General features: G+C 38.5%; 1 protein-coding gene across 1 annotated transcript; it reads left to right on the forward strand.

Annotated features, from left to right (window-relative positions):
* The first annotated feature begins 8 nt into the window (after positions 1–8).
* On the forward strand, positions 9–19,862 carry INTS2 (integrator complex subunit 2). The gene is made up of 24 exons (XM_026071392.1): positions 9–316; positions 566–704; positions 1,440–1,542; positions 1,800–1,913; positions 2,598–2,728; positions 2,851–3,024; positions 3,557–3,783; positions 4,629–4,754; positions 5,344–5,415; positions 5,516–5,630; positions 6,278–6,346; positions 6,788–6,922; positions 7,411–7,587; positions 8,323–8,431; positions 9,454–9,558; positions 9,997–10,161; positions 10,379–10,580; positions 11,165–11,290; positions 12,883–13,072; positions 14,133–14,378; positions 15,381–15,488; positions 16,859–16,964; positions 17,145–17,321; positions 18,144–19,862. The coding sequence occupies exons 1-24, from the start codon at positions 24–26 to the stop codon at positions 18,311–18,313; spliced, it is 3,579 nt and encodes a 1,192-aa protein (XP_025927177.1). The 5' UTR covers positions 9–23; the 3' UTR covers positions 18,314–19,862.

A 19,862-nucleotide genomic window follows, 5' to 3' on the forward strand; every position in this document is an offset into this window, starting at 1 on the left:
CCCTCCCCCGCGGCCGCGCCGCCATGGCGGAGTGCTCGGGGCTGCAGTTCGTGAGCCCCTACGCCTTCGAGGCCATGCAGAAGGTGGACGTGGTGCGGCTGGCGGCGCTGAGCGACCCCGAGCTGCGGCTGCTGCTGCCGTGCCTGGTGCGCATGGCCCTGTGCGCCCCCGCCGACCAGAGCCAGCGCTGGGCGCAGGACAAGAAGCTCATCCTGCGGCTCCTCTCGGGCGTCGAGGCCGTCAACTCCATCGTGGCCTTGCTCTCGGTGGACTTCCACGCCCTGGAGCAGGACGCCAGCAAGGAGCAGCAGCTGCGGTGAGGGCGCGGCGGGGGCCGCGGGGCTGCGGGGCGGTCAGCGAGGTTCCGAGCGCCTTTTCTGGCTTGGTGATGCCCTGGCTTACCGGAACCCTCTCGTCATCACCGTGCCCGGGAGGAATCCCCCCTCCCCCTCCCCCCCCCCGAGTTACCGTCTTTCTTTAACCGAAAAGGTTTCTGTGCTCGTTGGTTTTTTTTGTTTTGTTTTGTTTTTTTAACGGTTGTTCCTGCGTTTTAATTGTCTGTTAGGCACAAGCTGGGAGGAGGTAGTGGAGAGAGCATCCTGGTGTCGCAGCTGCAGCACGGGCTGACGCTGGAGTTCGAGCACAGCGATTCGCCTCGTCGCCTTCGCCTTGTGCTGAGTGAATTACTAGCAATTATGAATAAGGTAAATCTCGCGTCTCCGTCGCTCGGTGTTTGTGAATTTTACGTTACTGAAAGTGAAGAACCAGAAGGCTGCCAGCTGGCTGCGCTGAAATGCTGCCCGGTTCCGTTTCTGGCGCTGCTGTGGTGTGTCAGGGCTGTTCTCCAGGCTGTAGCTGCTTCACCGAGATTTAAACTCTCAGTCGCGTTGAACTGGTGATTAAACTCCTAATGAACCCAGCTTCCCAGGGAAGGTCTTTCTTCCTCTCAACAAATGAGGGCAATCTTTTCTAATATGATACAGGCTCTGTATGTTCTATAATGTGCTGTACTCAAATACAACGTGATGACTTATAAGTGCAGAAATCATATTTCAAGATGACGTTGTGGCTTTTTCTTCTGTCCGTATTTTTTTTTACTGCTATTGCAGTATAATATTTAGCTACCATATTTCTCATTTTTCTCTGCATTTTATTTTCTTCCTGTAAACTTACGCTGTTTATAGAATTCTTAGTAGGCTGTTTTTCTGTCTTCTGGAAAGAAGCAATAATACCATCTGTATTTAATTATCTCTACTAGTAAATATTTCTTATTCCAAACACTTTTCTTGCCTATCCTGTGTTTATAGTTGTACGTTTTTGACAGTTTGTAATATATCCAATCTGTTGAATTCAAAGCCTTGAAAGTCTGACAGGTGCTGATTGAGTTATACAACTCACTTCCTGAAACCTGTTCTGTGATGCTGAATATTGTCTTGTAGGTGTCAGAATCAAATGGTGAGTTTTTCCTCAAATCATCTGAGCTCTTCGAGAGTCCTGTCTATCTGGAGGAAGCAGCAGATGTTCTCTGCATTTTGCAAGCAGGTGTAGTATTCTCTATTTACAGTGCTTTCGTTAATGCTGTTTTACTTGCGACTTCACTACTTCTTACAAATGGAAAAAACTTTACCCTAACTTTTGGAGCTGTCATAGCTGAATTAAGATTAATCTCGGATGTCCAGCTCTTTGAAAGAGAAACAGACCAAAGACTAATCTTTCATTCATTAATTTGAGCATGTTACATAAATTTATATTAAAAGCTACTGTTTTACTATGACTTTTAAAATCCTCTTTTTATCCAGAGCTGCCATCACTGTTGCCCATAGTTGATGTAGCTGAAGCTCTGTTGCACGTTAAAAATGGAGCCTGGTTCCTGTGCCTCCTAGTGGCCAATGTTCCTGATAGTTTTAATGAGGGTGAGTTACAGTTTCTTCTTGCCCAGCTTACTTTTTGTAAAGCTTTGAAATAATTTCTAGGAATCAACTTGATTCTAGGCTAAACAGCATAAATATTTGAACTGAGGAGTGCTTGGCCTGTGAAATGCAACTTGGATGCATTTATGCTGAAAGGCCTCTCGTTCCCATCACATTCGTTACCCGTGCTTGCAGCCTACTTCAGACTCATCGTGCGCCTGTTGCAGTTTTTCGTCTGTAGGTCACCTTTATAAAGGCTGACTCAGACAGTGAATGATTGGGTCCAGGAACCTGGTCTATCCTTGCTAATAGTCCTTGTCTCTCATACTGAGACATGTTACGAGGTGAAAAATTTGTACTGCCATTGCCCATTTGTTATCACTTACGTAGCAATAAGACTTGAGTCTCCAGGGCTGCCAGGTGCACAGGTTGCATTAGACAGAGTACGAGCAGGAACTGAATGATGCCTAAATCTGTAATGACCCTGTAATTTCTCTGAGGAGAAACACCATTTCCTTATTCTGCTCATACAGTGCTGATCAACAGTTCTTCTGCAGCACATGGTTTGTGTGGCTCAGCTAATAAATCACAGTCCGCTGAACGAAATGGCTAGTTTTGTGTGTATATGTTTATGTGGCTTTCTGCTGGAAAGGCCAGATTTACTTAGACCTCCTCTTGAATGTTTAGTCTGTAGAGGTTTGATTAAGAATGGTGAACGGCAGGATGAGGAAAGTGTTGGAGGCCGTCGCAGGACAGAAGCACTGCGTCACCTGTGTAAAATGAACCCTTCCCAAGCTCTAAGGGTCCGAGGCATGGTGGTGAGTCTGTAATTATTCTATCACGAGACAACATGTGGATTGTAATTATGATCCTTACTGGAGCATTGGAGGAAAAAAAAGAAAGAAAGAAAAAGATGATTGAGCTTGGCTATTTTGTCTAGGTGGAAGAGTGTCATCTACCAGGTCTTGGTGTTGCTTTGACCCTGGATCACACTAAAAATGAATCTTCAGATGATGGAGTGAGTGACCTGGTGTGTTTTGTGAGTGGTTTGCTACTTGGAACAAATGCCAAGGTTCGGACTTGGTTTGGAACTTTTATCCGAAATGGCCAACAGGTATGAATATTTTTGAATATTCACTTTTAAAAACTACTTTTGTAAGTTGCTGTAACTTGTCCGGATGTGGACATGCCCATTTGTCTGAAAGCATTTAGGTCCTATCCTTGACACAGCCTTTACAAGGCAGCCTCTTCTTGTGGGACCATCAGATCTATAAATAGTAATACCGAAGGCAGCTACGCGGTTGTTCCTCTGAGAGATTTTCAGATACATGATCCAATAGCCATGGAAACGAGGGAATCATAAATTAGTAATGTTTACTTGGTATATGTGTTTGTGCTCAGTATTTGCAAGGGCAAGTTGTGTCTTGACTTGCCAGAGTTGATTAAAGCTTGTGGTTCATTGAAATAAACCACTGTAACATGATCATGTGTTGCCCGTTACCCTGGTACTGAAAATTAAAAAAAAAAAATCCCCTTCCCCCCATTCTTTTTCACTTGTCTTCATCATTACGGCAGCTCTTATGTAATAAAATGTCTGATGAGATTAGGTTTATATTGTTGTTTTTATCTTTTAACTTCTCACACAGAGAAAAAGAGATAATATCAGTTCTGTGCTTTGGCAAATGAGAAGGCAGCTGCTCCTGGAGCTCATGGGAATCCTTCCCACGGTTCGCAGCACACACATTGTTGAAGAAGCAGATGTTGATATGGAGCCAAATGTGTCTGTGTACTCAGGACTGAAGGAAGAACATGTTGTGAAAGCCAGCGCGTTGTTACGTCTCTATTGCGCTTTGATGGGAATTGCTGGGCTGAAGTAATGAATGTTTTAATGCTCTATGTTTTTATTCACTGTCTGTTCAATTTAAACAGAGGTTGGGGGCTTTGGGCAATTTTAACATGAACTGTCTCCTAATGTCATTGTGCTCTTGAGCCATTCGTGGCAGGATATGCCATTTTTAGTGCTGAGGGAGACCCTTCTCGAGTGCCCAGGGCTGGAATTGCCGGCTGATGAAAGTTTCTTTATTTCTGTAGTGTAGAGAGAGCAAATATTACGTGACTCTAAGGTCTGTGGAGACAGGTATGTTTTTTGCATTCCAGTACTACTCTTAGCAGAAAAGCTTTTTCTTTATTAGTGAAGATCCATGTGTAAACTACACTGGAAGTTTTTACCTAAAATAATATTAGTACAAGAAATGCCGTGCTCTCTTTAATGTTGCAAAATTCAGTCCTATAGAAACACTAAAAAAAGTCTAGACCTCAGCCTTTGGAGCAGTGTGTAGAGCAGAAAACAGCTGAAAACTAGCAACGTGTCCTTTAGGAACTTTTAATTTATTTTTTTCCACTTTTACTTTTTAGAGTGTGATAATGTAGCATCTTCATACATTATTAGTTCTCATTTTACATATGTTATACTAGTAAGCATGATTATACCCTGGGGAAGCTTTCTCACTCTTGTTACCTCTTAACAGATTTTTAATGTGACTCTTAAGTTCAAAAAGTATTGCCAGCTAATCTTGATACTTATTTATTGATAGTAACTTGATAAACAGATACACGTGAAGTAACAGAGATTTAATTTAAGTAATCTTTAACCATTGTGGTGATACTGGAAGTCTCTCCACTTTTAAATTAGGCAGGAATTTTTTTTTTCCTATTTAGACCAACTGATGAAGAAGCTGAGCAGCTACTTCAGCTAATGACCAGCCGTCCTCCTGCAACTCCAGCTGGTGTTCGCTTTGTATCCCTCTCCTTTTGTATGCTTCTGGCCTTCTCCACTCTTGTCAGGTACCTCTTGATAGAGAAGGAGCTTTGTAAAGATGCTACTTTTTGAGCACACTTAAGGCAGTGACATCCCAGAGCTGCACAGCTCTGCTCTCCTTATTCTTTATACAAATCTCCATACACTGGTTGAAAAGGACTTGTCCTCCAGGACTGTGAGTAAATGGATGTTTTACTCTGCTCGCCCTCTTGTCGATAGTAAACACTTTTGAGAGGGAAGTATCAACGTTAGTTGGAAATGGTGTCTGAAGGCTGACGTAGGCCTCAGTAATTCACTTTTCCATTGAACAAGTTTGTGGCTAAGCACTTTAAAGACCCTAGAAAAAAAGAGTAGCAAAATAGTTGCTTATGGGTTGTAGCTTTCTGCCCCGTGCTTTCAAGACAGCAAACTGGACAATTGGACTCTTGCGGAGACTTCGAAGTGTGTGTTAGTATCAGTGCTTACCCCGCTGTTCATGCTAAAGAGAAAGGACAAAAAATCTCTTGGCATAAGGTTCCTTCCTCAAATGTTGATTTTTTTCTGCCTAGTTATTACTAGTAAAACTGTCTGTAATTCCTGGGGAAAAAACCTCTCTTATGGGATTTCTTTGTGCAGTACCCCGGAACAGGAACAACTCATGGTAATGTGGCTTAGTTGGATGATAAAGGAAGAAGCTTACTTTGAAAGGTGAGAGCAGGCTTTTTTTGTTTGGTTTTTAATGATTCCAGTAATCTCACATTTACTTATGCCCTGCTGGGAATTAACTCTTTCCTCTTTGTTATCACAGCATTTCTGGTGTGTCTGCTTCTTTTGGAGAGATGCTTCTCTTGGTAGCGATGTATTTCCATAGTAATCAGCTCAGTGCTATCATTGATTTGGTCTGTTCCACTTTGGGAATGAAGGTAAACCCTAAGCTGTTTCCACCAAATATATTTCTCTATTAAATTCCATCTTTTGCTGTGTATTTATACACCTATATTTATTTGAGTTTAGATATAAAAACTGAGTTATTGCTAATATCCTTGAGCAAACGTATACTCAAGACATGAATAGGTGACTAAGTTCCTCTAGAAAAACATCAAAATGTACGTATGACTAGAGGAATATTATGATAAAAGATACCTTCAAAAAGAGCTGACTTGTTGAAACCAATACTTGCAAAATATGAACTTTTTAGAAAACTAATTGAAGACCTTTTGAAACTGTCTGGAAAAGTTTTATTTTAAAAAGTTTGAAGAAATGAATATGTAATACTTAATCCATTTCTGAAAATTATCAAGAGAGATTTATGTTCACTTTACTGTCCTGTAACAACTTCTCGCCTCATCAAATGTAAAAGCTAAGTAGTTAATTTTCAGGATGAGGAAGATGTGGAGTCATGAACTTGTGAACTTTGAAAATCATGTTGCTTTACATTCCAAGTATAGATATACAAATGTTTTCCTGGTACTACAACACAAGTTGAAAAAGGTTAAGAGTTTATTAAATAAGTTTGGAGTACTTAAGAAAGCAGAACTTAAAACAGCAGGAATTGTGTTCTTTGTTTCAGATTGTTATTAAGCCCAGCTCACTGAGCAGAATGAAGACTATCTTCACACAGGAGATTTTCACTGAACAGGTATTTTAAGTCAAAGCCTTTTTTTTTCCTTTCTTTCTTTTCTTTTTTTTTTTTTTTTTTTAATCACTTGACCTACCAGAAGAAACCAAATGCTGCTGGTTCTGGAGAACCTTGGCCCTTTCTTTTTGTACATTGATCTGGTGATGCTTTTTTGAACGCTTGGATTTTTAAATTATGAGGAGGCAAATGAAAAAAATTGTCCAGTATGAAGCTATTTTTTTGCTACAGCAGGGAATTGTATACAAACGTAATACATGTGCTACAGTTGTACACATACTGTATTACACAAACTACATAAAAAAGTTGTTTAGCTTCCAAACACACAAAACTGAATAAGTGCCAGAACGGGTGTAGTTTTGCGACTTTGTCATGTTGTGCTTCTGTATTGTGATCAGATGAATATTTGTGATGTTCTTCTTGGTAATTATAACTTTCCTTTAGGTTGTCACAGCCCACGCAGTTCGTGTGCCTGTTACAGGCAATCTCAGTGCTAACATTACTGGGTTTTTACCTATTCACTGCATTTACCAGCTTCTAAGAAGTCGGTCATTCACCAAGCACAAAGTATCCATTAAGGTATGACCTTCGCTTTACTTCTGTTTGTAATTTTGGATGTTGACTAGATTTTGCAGACATTTATTTAGTAATCAAGTTATAACATGAACAGAATTCTTGATGAATATAAATGCCTATTACTATGTAATTTAAGAAGGAACACTATTAAATTAGGGTACCCAATTTTAGCTCTGTAATCCTGAGACTGGAACTTAAGGAAGTTATAAGGAAGTTCTCTCTCTCCCTTTTCTGCACTTAATAAACTCCTGGTCGGAAGAATATTTCCATCCAGGACAAATTTTGTTGGTAGAACTGTACAGGACAAGGGAAACTCTTCCATGATAGTAAATTTATGACTATGTCCAACTCAGAGCTGGTATTACACTTTCCTAAGTCAAAGCCCCATTCAAATACATTTTGCCTAACTAGTTAAAAAGGGGTTTACTTGCAAACAAGAACATTACCATCCGCCTTTGAAACTAAACATGTAGGGACATGTTTTTTTCTAGGACTGGATCTATAGGCAGCTCTGTGAAACCACCACTCCACTTCATCCTCAGTTGCTTCCTCTTATTGATGTCTACATTAACTCTATTCTTACTCCGGCATCTAAATCCAACCCAGAGGCCACAAACCAGCCTGTCACGGAACAGGAGATCTTGAATGTTTTTCAAGGACTCACTGGGGTAAATCACTTGTTTGCTTCTTTCACGGGTGTTCGGGTGAATGCGTGGTACAGTACATTTTACGTATGCTTGATGCAGATTCTGAAAGTTGCCTCATTGTTTGTTTTTGACTCCTATATAGTAAACTGCCTCCCATCACATATTTTGATGGGAATCTTGTTAGTGCTACTCAGATTTCTGTGAGGGTTGCTATTTGTCCCCCTTTTACCCTGTTCCTTGGGAAGTGACCAACTCATGCTATTAAAAAAAAAGAAAAGAAAAACACTTTCTAAAAGTTACTGGTTCATTCTAGCAGTAAAATGAATTGGAAAGTGGAGGTGCTTTTTTGGCACCGTCATATAATTTTTTTTTCTGACTCAATTTTGTTACATCAAAAATCTTATTTAATTGAAACACCCTACTTAATTTTGGAAGAAGCGCTTTCTTTTTGAAAGAAGTATGAGAATGGTCACTTGGGCGCATCTAGAATGTGTGGCAAGCATTGACTTGCATTGAAATCCTGGGATAGCTCCATTCTGGTATCCCAAGATATCAAAAACATGTTTTATGTTTGAAGTTTTGTCATTTTTTTTAGAAAAATAAGTTTCCCACAACCTTCAACTTGGACCTCATACGGCTTGATATTTTAATCCAAGGTTACTGCCTTATCTTTCTTCATATTTGCAGTTAAATCCAAATTTTTGTTCTCAAGAATCAGGGATGCAACATGACCTTTGTATGTGGTTTTATGTGCAGGGAGAAAATGCTCGACTTGCTCAACGTTACAGCATCACAACACGATTGCTTGTCCTCTACTATGTCCTGTCGTATGAAGAAGCACTTCTGGCAAACACTAAGACACTAGGTATGTATGAATGCAACCAGTGGGCAACAGCTGAACTGAAAGTTAGATGCAAATATGGGAATTCTTACAATAAACAAAGTTCATATTAGTATCAGATTCAAGTACAGTATAAGAAATTTAGATCAGAGTTTATTTTGGCAGTGTAATTCTTGTAATAAATATAGTGTTACTCTAGAAACTAAGGACATGAAAGTTCTACTAAAACTCTGTAGTTATGGGGGTTTTTTTCTAGATTGAGAAGGATCCAATTTGGCCAGAAAGTTACCAGAAATGTTTGTAACAGTCTGATAAATATAGCAACAAGTAACAAAGAGTTGTTAATGACTTTAGATCTTCATTTATTCATGTGCCATCAAACTTGCAACCTAAATATGTTTCCTCTGCCTGGTGATTTTATTGTTGCCAAGGCTGAATGATTTCTTTTTGCCTTTGAAATTCAGACTTTAAATCAATACTAAAAGAATGTTTTGTAGTTTATTGACTGAGCTTGATTTCATTGAAAACATGGTATTTATACCTGATGTGCATTTTTAGCTGCCCTTTTTAGCGTGCAAAACTTCCAGCATTCATCAGTGCTATTTTGTTCATATTATCCAAGAAAGAAACACATTAAAAAGCAATTATGGTTCTTTCTACATTTATAACCTCCATCCCACTACCACCTGTTGTGTGTGCTAACAGGTGAAATTCCATGAAGCAACTGGTAAGCAGATTTTTTTATGTTGAATAAAGAAATTGCAGTTTTGAGCTATGATCTCAAAATCAGTTAGACTTGATCAAAAATGTTAAGGAGATCTTTGGAACAAACCCAGATGCTGCCAGGAAAAGATTTCAGTTCACAGAAGTGATGTCCTGAAGGGCTTAATTTAATACTCTAACAGGAGTGAGGTGTGTTATTTGGAGTTTTCTGTATTCTGCCCAAATAACGTAGAGGCTAGTGCTTTACGTTTTCTTTATTGATTCGGTTGGGGAAATATTTTCTTCAACTGTTATGTGTGGTTTCTGTCCCTGTTTCCTTATAGCTGCCATGCAAAAAAAGCCCAAGTCTTACTCTTCAGCATTAATGGATCAAATTCCAATCAAGTACCTCATCCGCCAGGCACAAGGACTGCAGCAGGAACTTGGAGGTATATCTGTGTGTGCAAGCCCAGTGTGCGTGCAGAAGGAAGGCTAAGCGTATTTCCAGCTTTACATCCATCTGTTTCATAGCATGCTTTCTCTGTTTTGTTTGTTTTAAAATCTGTCACAAATGAGGTTACAGGTATGTTTAGAGAGTTATAGTGAAAGTTGGGGGAAGACGATTCTTTTTAAAGTAGGTTTGAATTACCTGAGAATTTTATAATTGTTCCAGACTGCACTTTAAAGTTACTATAGGGTCCTCCCACCTTTCCAAAAGCTAACTTTTCCTTTCTGTTGGAGTTACAATTTCAGGCTGTAAACATGCAAGCTTACTAAACTTCCCAGCAGTCATTCAGTTATGGTCTGTTATTGAGATGATAGGACGTAATATGTTCAGGTGAATGCTGCAGGTATTTAAGATTTATACTGTCTTAACACCGTTACAGGCTTGCATTCTGCACTGTTACGCCTTCTTGCTACTAACTATCCACACCTCTGTATTGTGGAAGACTGGATCTGCGAGGAGCAGATCACAGGCACTGATGCCTTACTGAGGAGGATGCTTCTTACAAACATTGCCAAAAATCATTCTCCCAAACAGCTCCAGGAAGGTAAATAACTTCATTTGAAGTAAGCAGTTTTCTTTCCTAATTGGTTGGAATATAGTGGGTCTGGGAGTGTGTATCCATCTGAATCATTCGATTATACTGCATTTGTATAATGAAAATGTTCTGCTGCAAGCTTGTTTTGCGTCTATGAACAGACTTGAAGGATTTTTAAAATGTCAGAGTCCAGTTTTATCAAAATCCCATTGTATTTATTTTATAGCGTTTTCCATGCTCCCAGGAAATCATACCCAGCTGATGCAGATTCTGGAACATTTAACACTTCTCTCTGCTGGTGAATTGATCCCATATGCAGAAGTACTGACTTCAAACATGAATCGGTTGCTGAATGCTGGAGTCCCACGGAGGATTCTTCAGACTGTCAATAAACTGTGGATGGTTCTTAACACTGTGATGCCAAGAAGGTAAGTTCAAACTACTGTTTCATTTGTTGTTGCAGGTGGGTGGAATGCAACCTTCTGTTTTAAAAATAGTGACATACTGCCTTTGTCTATTATAGTAAACTTACGACTGGCTCCAGGAATTGGAGGTTGTGATTGACTAGATTGTGTTGGATTTATATTGCTTTGTGCTTCGTTGAAATTTTTGATCTGTTCTCTATTTAAAAGGAAGGTAGTTTTTGTTCCCAGAGGAAAGGGAGTCTCCAGTTGGCTTAAAATCTAATAGAATGGTTTTATAGTATACATCATTTATGCCATATTATTGCTGAAACACACACTTGCTCTGGTAAGAGTGTGCCTTTTTTGGGGAAGTAGATACTCTATATTGCAACAAAAACATAGTTTGGTTGATATCATTTCGGTGAATGTAAGTTGACTATATCTTGGTTGTTAACTTCAGGAGCTGCAAATGTGGTACAGGTGTTTTGCTCCTTGATAGGCCTAGAAAAATACATCTAATTGAGATAAGTGAATATCCAGATGCTTATGTGATCCTCTTTCTCATACGGATTATCTTTTAAAAATGTTAAAAATAATCTCATTTGTAGATTGTGGGTCATGACTGTTAATGCTCTGCAGCCTTCAGTAAAAATAGTCCGACAGCAGAAATACACTCAGAATGATCTGATGATCGATCCTTTGATTGTACTAAGATGTGATCAGAGAGTTCATAGGTAAGCATCTCTCTCCTTTAATTTCTTCTGATGCTCTGTGGTACTTAAGATTGATGCATAGTGAGTGGTATCTCACAGAAAACTTCTGAAAACTTTCAGTATTTCAAAACATTTTCAGACTAGTTGTATGAGCTTGTAAGTTCCATCTTTTGCTGCACCACTTTCTTGTATGAAGCTTGCTGGTCTGCGTGCTGACTGAACTGTGCTGTTCCAGCCTGTCACACTACCCAGATGAGTGTCTTGTTGGACAAACCTTGTACCCAGTCCTATTTTGGAAACTCTGGGATTGTAAATGGATTTGCACATAGATCCATCCATTTTGTTAGATTTGTGCATGTGAATTTGTTCTAAATAGACATTGTGGCATGCTTAAAATGGCTGCTGCCACATGGTGGTGGTTGTAACTGTAACATCCTTCCACTTCATACTGTCTTTTGCCATCCCTCATGGGCCTGGAAATATTCCATCTTTTTGGTAACAATTTCTGCAAGTGGGTGCTTGATGAATATGACAAAAGTAAATTTGATTAATTTCTCGAGTAAGTATTTTAGTAGTACTTGGAAATAAGTTCCTCTAGATGTCAGTGATGACAGGGGAGATGTAAGTTGGTTTATGGCTTTCATGTAGAAGAATAAGCTGAGAGTTTTAGTAGTGAAAATGATCATAACTGATAGCAACAAACCACCTTTTAAGAAGAACATAAAGTAATGCAAACAGTTCAACCTAAAATTTGCAAATGGTAGCTTTTCTTTTTCACAGTCCTGAAGAAAATTGCATGTTATTTTAAAAATGTTAATCATTTTAAATGTACTTCAGCCTCTAGCTTTATTCCTTTTGTATTCTTTTTCATGTCTTTTGTCAGTTCTAGTTTATTTTTTCCCTTTTTGCTTTTTCATTATCTTTCTGTCCATAATAAATGGCTAATAGTCATCTTGATTTGTTCTTCATATTCTTGCTTGCATCTATCTGTCTGCCCTTGCCTTACAGCTATTGAGTCATTAATCCAATTTCTATTCAACTTGGTACATTTTTGTACCTCTCTGCTAGATTTCAAATTTCTATTGATCACATTTTTAATGCCAACCTGTAGGTGAAATATTTTAAATGTATGTCCATTCAGCCCTGGATGAAAATTGAAAATCCCAAGTTTCTAGAACTGTTAAGGAGATTTATAATGCAGTGTGACTTGAAAACTGTCATACTTGCATTGTGGAAGCAGTCGCTTAGAGCTTGTCTGCCTTGTTTTTCTATCTCCATCACTCAGATCATTATTTGGCTTACTTCATGTACAGCAGATAATTTTATGATTTCTTTTGTTGATAGACTATTAAAAATCATTTTCTTCAGGAATTCCTTGCTTTTGTAAAGTGTCTGCATGCCTGTGTGTGCGTGAGAAGAGTAGGATTGAATGGCAGAACAGCAGAAGGGATTGTGACCATTAGTATTTTGCTGTGTTAAGAAAAACAGCTTTAGTATGAACCAGACTACAACCAAATTAATCTCTGAGGAATATTTTAGTTTGTTCTTATTGTTACAGCCATATTGTTCTGCCTCCTGAAATACCTTTACTTTAACATGTGTTTCTGTATTAGGAGTCCCCCTCTGATGGATATAACTTTGCACATGTTGAATGGATATCTTCTTGCTTCCAAAGCCTACCTCAATTCTCACCTAAAGGAAACAGCGGAGCAGGACATTAGGCCATCCCAAAACAATGCAATGGGTCCAGAGACCCCAGAAGTCACCAGGGAAGAATTAAAAAACGCATTGCTTGCTGCTCAGGTAAAGGGGAGAAATAGATGTTAAGTGAAGTGGGGAAAGGCAATGATAAACAGAAATATAGGCATGGGAAATTAAAAAAGAAGACCTCTCTGCTTTTATTACTAACTTCTGTTACCAGGAAAAAACTGCCTCTGCATTTGACTCCAGATTGTATCTAATATAGCATGAACGTTTTTCCCACAGCATAAAATTTTTGTTTTCTAGTCTGAAGCATTGTGTTGATTAACTATATTAATAGTGGATTTGTGTTAGTTTAAACAGAAGAATTTTGCTTACTAGCACTTTTGCCTCTTGCTTGGGGTATCCAGAGGACTCTCTACTCAGCATTGGAGTAGTAAAGCATGAATAAATGTGACAGACCTACGTAGGATCATTTGAACTATGTTGTTTGAGAAGCAGCCAGCCTTGTGAAGTGTGAGGCTGAAGAACGGTTAACTTAGTTTGACATTATGAGAATTCCTGAGTAATCCTGTTTCACAGACAATCTCTTCTTACCTCTCTGTGGAAGCATGACCCTATTAGAAGATTGGTTTTGAGTTAGTAGGAGGTTTTATTCAGAGGAGACTACCATTTAAATGTACTATGAATTACATGGCCATGTACATATTTGGTCTGATCCCTATGATTTAAGGGATCACTGGATTAATCATTTATGCTACCTTATATCAGGTTTACTGTATGCTTGCATACTGCATACACTATATATATGTGCACAAGGCAAGACTCTGTAGATGTCTCAATACTAACATGTTATTTGCGTATATATTTTAAAACAATATTTGATTCCTTCAAAATGACTCTTCTGATCCATGCTTATGATAATCTGTTGATGCTCCAGATTTAAGCTTTTGTTCTTGTTTGAGTCTTGATTCACATATACGCTGTTTTTTTCTGGAAGGTGGTGGTTATTGCAATGAAATTCTCAGGGTTTGTGATTTTTGAACTAATTTTTTTTAATGGAAACAATTCTAGCCATCTGACAGCCATTAATTTCTTAAATTGCCATTATTTTGTATTTGATTTTTTTTTAAGCATGCTGTATTGTTTAATTTCTTCCCAGGATAGTGCTGCTGTACAGATTCTTTTAGAAATCTGCTTACCTACAGAAGAAGAGAAAGCTCAGAGCAGTAATACCTACAGCCTGCTGAAGAGTGTTTATAGTACCACTGGCTCTAAGAGCCCAGAACTAGAAGAAGAAGAAGATAGCTTGCTCTGTAATCTTCGAGAGGTCCAGTGTCTCATCTGCTGTCTGCTGCATCAGATGTATATAGCTGATCCCAACATAGTCAAACTGGTTCATTTCCAGGTCTGGTTTGCACTGTTTTAGTTCTTTAATGGTTCCTTCGTTAGGAAAGAGCCAAATGTAGTGGTGGAATGCTACTGTTGTGTTCCTCAGAAATCATGACGACCCCCTCCTCTGCCTCCCATTCCCCCAAATTTGTAGTACCTACATTTCCTCCCTCTTTCAGTGCAAGCACTCAGTACTGTGGCCAAGAGGGGAGCAGCTAAACGGTGCCTGTTCCTCATTATTAAACACATGCTTTGTTTGTGTCACTGCCCTTCTGGATGCCAAAATAGTGTGTCCATTCTAGGCCAGGGAAAACTAGCCTAATCATCTTATATTTACTTGTCCCACATCTTGTGTGGGTTACTTCTTTCTGTCTGTGTTTTTAAATTATTTCATCTATTATTCAAAATTGAAATTTGGCTTCAGATATAACCTCTTCCTTCCTTTTTGTTTGGGCATACTTTTTCTGTTTAGAGTGGAAGAAGAAAGGTTGCCTCTGCCAAAACAGTAGTAGATCTTCCCCCAAAAAGGGGATGGAGGGGAGCTTAGCAAATGTTTTGCTCTAAATGTGTTTTTCAGTGTGGGTTAGACTGCTCATTGCCAGATGGCTGTCTCTCTGCTGTGACCTGGAACTGATTAAGTGACTAGAAAAGCCATAATGGTCCAGTTGTGAAATAAGCAAATTGGGCCTGGGGTGGAGTTCGGAACAGAGAGGAAGGGCACAAAAGGAAAGGTCACTGCAGCGTGGTTTGGTCTGGGGAGTGGAAGGGGAGTTGATATGTAAATAATAAATTGAGTCTCGTGGATAAAGAACTGATTCAGACCTGGGGTGTGTTACCAGTCTGCCTCGTGTTGCCTTGGGTTATAGGCCTGTTGCTTAAAATTCTGAATGAAAGAGAGTTACAACTATTTATGCTTTGAAACAGCATTAATGCTGTTTTAATCTAGCTGAATATCTTAAATGCATCAGAGTTTTTGAAATATCTTTGACATGCGTGTTTTCTTTCCTAAATTTTACAGGGTTATCCATGTGAACTTCTGGCACTGACAGTGGCAGGGATTCCATCCATGCACATCTGTCTGGATTTCATACCTGAGCTTATTGCCCAGCCTGAACTTGAAAAACAGGTACTGTACAGTCATCTAGTTTGGGAGTCGTAAGTAGTTAACCCTGCTGAAGTATTGGTTGGAGGGGGGAATAAAAGGATCACTATTAAGGTAACATTTTTAGCATTTTCATCCTAAATTAAAGGCTTCACCCCCAAATCAGAGATTGTGACAATTCCTCTAACATGTACACTTGTTTATGAAATCCTCATGAAATTCAAAATTACATTCAGGAACATGAAAAAAAGCACTTTTAGTAATGACTTGAATTTTTAATTTTAACTTAATTTTTTTAAGAGTATACATCAGTTGGCAAATTTTTGCCTACTTAGTTTTTAACTGATACTTTATAGCTAGAGGAACTTGCATTAACATTTAAATTTTGTAAACCTTTTCTGCAGAGATGTTCTATAGAACAGATGAAGCAGCTTTAAGATCAAAATGTTATTCATTTTTGAGAAAGGTTTGACTACTAAGTCTTTATCCAGGAAACTATCGCCACTGTTTCTTGAGGCAAGCTTGGGGCAAGACTATAAGGTGTAAATTCCTAAAACAATTTAAATTTCTCCTTTGCCAGCTATCTTACCAGTTCTTTCCCTGTTCTAAGTGCAAGAATCCCTTCACAAAGCCTATCAGAATGACATGTGCTGTTTTCCTCCAGTTTACTCTATATGAATCTGAAGTGTGGTGGTTTCTTCTCAGTATGAGCTCAGCAAAGGAGGAGTCAGGAGTTTGCTTTAGAAATGTTTCGCCTGTATTTTTGAAGGCCTCATGATGATTATGAGAAACAATGGCAAATGACTGATAATTATTACTTCCTAAAGCAATTTATAGGCCTTGAATTGGTATGTTGTAACAAGGGGAGATTACGTATTTGGCTAGTTCCAGGTAACTGGAATTTATTGGGCTAAAGATTCCTCTTGTAAGAAAATTTAAAAAAAACCCCTCCAACACTGTTTTTTGTAACAAACCAACTTCCTAAATACTTATATTTAATCCCTTCTCAAATATTAAGTTACTGCTGATAAGGAGGCGCTCACTGAAGTTAAAAACAGAACACAATGAACATGAAGCTGCTTTTACAGGGATTATATTGTGAATTGTGTGTTGCTTTGTTTCTCACCAACATATCGGAAGAAACTGTCTGTGGGGGAGGTTCTGAAACACTGACTCTGGTACTTGCATTAATGTTAAATCTGCGAAGTTTTTTTTCTTAATGTCTGCAGAAACATTTCACAGTAACTACTATAAGGCTTCTCTGGCTTTCATCTCTTTGGTAAAATGGAAATATTTACTAAATATTAAGTTATGTGAAGAGCTTTGGATTGCAAGTGCAAAGCAATCTGTAACTTTATTGCCTGTTTCTTTTTTGTCTTTCACCTACCTAACAGATATTTGCAATCCAGTTACTTTCATTTTTGTGTATCCAGTACGCACTACCTAAATCTCTCAGTGTGGCTCGTTTAGCTATCAATGTCATGGGAACCCTACTCACAGGTAAGCATTCCAGCAACACCTAAGCACACCATTGCGGAAGTTTAATTAATGTTGTCTAGACTGAATACAATTTTGCCAAAATGCTGGTGTGCTAATTGTGCTCATAAACATAACAACAATTCTTGACTGGATTTTGATAATAGTTCCTTTTTAATTAACCATTAACTCTTTCCTTGACAGTTCTAACCCAGTCAAAGCGCTATGCCTTTTTTATGCCAACCCTGCCTTGTTTGGTTTCATTCTGTCAAGCCTTTCCGCCTTTGTATGAGGATATCATGTCTCTGCTGATACAAGTAGGGCAAGTCTGTGCCTCCGATGTTGCCACGCAGACAAGAGACTTTGACCCAATTATTACACGTAAGTAAGGCATCTTGTATTTCAAAAAGAATGCCATGGTCCCGGGGAGAAAATGATGTTCAATGTTTCAAATGTTTGAGTGCAGTTTGAATGCAAAGTAAAATTTACTACCATTAGCTTGTAAATATAGAAGGGGTAGGGATAGGTGGATTTACTGGAGGGGAGGAAGGAAGTTAGAGGCTAAAGAGGCTGGAAGCACTCCTTTATTAGGCTTTGAACTGCCTTGCTTCTGTTTTGTTTCCTTGCACGTATTATTGCAAGATCTAACCGCACGTATTATTGCAAGATCTAACCCTGCATGCCAGTGTTGTGTGTGGAATTTGCCCTCATAGTCTTGGGAGGAAAGGATATGAGCAAAGACCATTGGCTTTTGAGAACACAAAGACATTTCCATGCCTCAGCTACGGCATAACAACTGATCATGTAAATCTTCCTAGTCTACTGGAAGTGCAAAGTCAAATGAGTTAGCTGAAGTCTTGCAGTATGGGTGGATAAGTCTATCACTTCAACTTCAGCAAAACATTTTGTCTTTTTTCTGTCTAAAAACAAATGTTCTGTTCATGTGATAGAAGGTTTGCTAATATTATCTATGCTAGGATATTTATGTTAAAAGAATATACATAAAAACAAAAGTCAGATGTAGGTGAAATGAAAGATGTTTTTAGTTTTGCTAGAAGTACTCTGTGGAATTAAACCTGGTGTATGAAATAGCGATGGTTCAAATTTACTGTTTCCCAATATGCATATTTGCATTAAGGGTGTAGTATAACAATTGTTTTTGCTGTATTTATTTGTAATTTTTTTTTTAACTTAATTTTCTAGGTCTCCAGCAACTAAAGGAGAAACCGAATGAAGTGTCAGGACTTTGTAAAGATTCATCTTATAAAAGTTGTTCAAGGGACATTGCAAGCATGGACCCTGATGTTCAGTTATGCCAGTGTGTTGAAAGTACTATCATTGAAATAATTAACATGAGTGTAAGTGGAGTTTAGGAAGAACAGAAATGAAATTGTACTGTAGCTAGTATCACGGTCTATGGTGTCTAAATATGGAGAGAGCTGCCAAGTGGATTGAGAAACTGGAGCACAAGTCCTTGTCTTTCATTCATTGGATTCAGTTATGGCTGAACCTTGTCAAAAGAAAAGAATTCTTTAGAGGCTTATGCTGCTTCCAGTGAAAACTTCTGACAGTTACCCATCCAGTGAAAGTGGGCATGATTTTTAGGCATGCTGCATCACTTCATTGAACTGAGCAACACACCTATAAATGGTTTTATAACACTTTTTGAAAAGCGAATGCTTAGTTTGTTGAGCAAACAGCAAAACACTGGGTAAGAAAAGCTTGAGGTTGGAGAGCTTTGCTGAAGTTCAAATGAACTCGTGTTCCAAAGGCTTGCAGAGCAAGATGGAATAAAATACCCCACAGAAGACTGGAAAGTGTGGTGTAAGTAAGTTGTAGCATCTCACTGAGAGCTAAGAAAAGACTTAATTTTTTTTAAAATTTATTTCCTTTTCAAACCATTGGCCAAAATGTGAGTTCATGAGATCAGTAACTTTAATTCATTTAAAGATCAGTCAGCCTTCATTAAGTTTGAAACTGATCTAGAAGCTTCTTAAAAAAAAAAAAAAGCATTAGTATTAAAAATCATGCTTATACAGCTCATTTTGTAAAGAACATATTTTTAATGCTGCTCAGATGTCTTTTTTTTTTTTTTTTAAACACATCACTTAGTTTAAAAGGGATGAGAAAGACCTAGGGAAGCAAAGTACAAAGATATCTGAATTGTCATTAGGTTAAGATTAAAAAAAGAAATTGGTGTTGGAGGTTACTGTGACAGAAGCTGAATTTCACTGTAATGAATGGAATGACAGATTTTAGCTAAACTAGAGTGGTTACATCCTAGAGACTTGCAGCTTGGTGAACAAGAAGGCTGAATACTTTTGTGCTTAATGCATACAGAAGTGTCTCTGAAAGCAGTTGATTGTTCTCTCATACAGGAGAACCACACGATTTAGCCTTGGAAGATGTGTTTTGTGGTATCACAGAATGGTGTGTATGGTGCAGTATCTGGAATTTTCTTCAAGGCTGCACAAGCTCTCGTGAGGGGCAGCAAATGCTTTTGCAGCCAGAGAAATAAAATTAAGGTTTGGCTGTTGTGCCAGAATTGAATGTAGTACTTCAACACGCTGTAACTGCTAAACTTGTCAATCCAGCATTTGCTGTTTTGAAAATGACAGTATCCAGAGTCCTTAACTAAGATATTTTTCAATTAAAACCAGTTTATATTCCAGAAATCATGGTCTGATTGTTTAGTCTGGCCTTCCGAATGTCTTGCATAGCTTTTCTCTTAGATGTGTTGGAATGTGATTCAGAAAAACTAATTATTAAATTGCCACACAAAGATACGGTACACATTCCAGAATTACCAACATGCTGATGTAAAGCCTACTGTAACAAGGTGGTAACACCATCTGACTACCAAGAATATTTTTTGTGATTTTGATGTAAAATATGTAAATAAATTTATATATTTTTTCCTCT

Source organism: Apteryx rowi, unplaced genomic scaffold (genome assembly GCF_003343035.1).
Source record: "Apteryx rowi isolate R43461 unplaced genomic scaffold, aptRow1 scaffold_325, whole genome shotgun sequence".
Taxonomy (NCBI): Eukaryota; Metazoa; Chordata; class Aves; order Apterygiformes; family Apterygidae; genus Apteryx; species Apteryx rowi.

Bases quoted from the DNA above. Each gene is read 5' to 3' on its own strand.
- INTS2 (XM_026071392.1), top strand. From the start codon at position 24: ATGGCGGAGTGCTCGGGGCTGCAGTTCGTGAGCCCCTACGCCTTCGAG. The intron at 2,729-2,850 runs GTGAGTCTGTAA...TATTTTGTCTAG, and splicing joins TAAGGGTCCGAGGCATGGTG to GTGGAAGAGTGTCATCTACC. The intron at 11,291-12,882 runs GTAAGCATCTCT...TTTCTGTATTAG, and splicing joins TGTGATCAGAGAGTTCATAG to GAGTCCCCCTCTGATGGATA.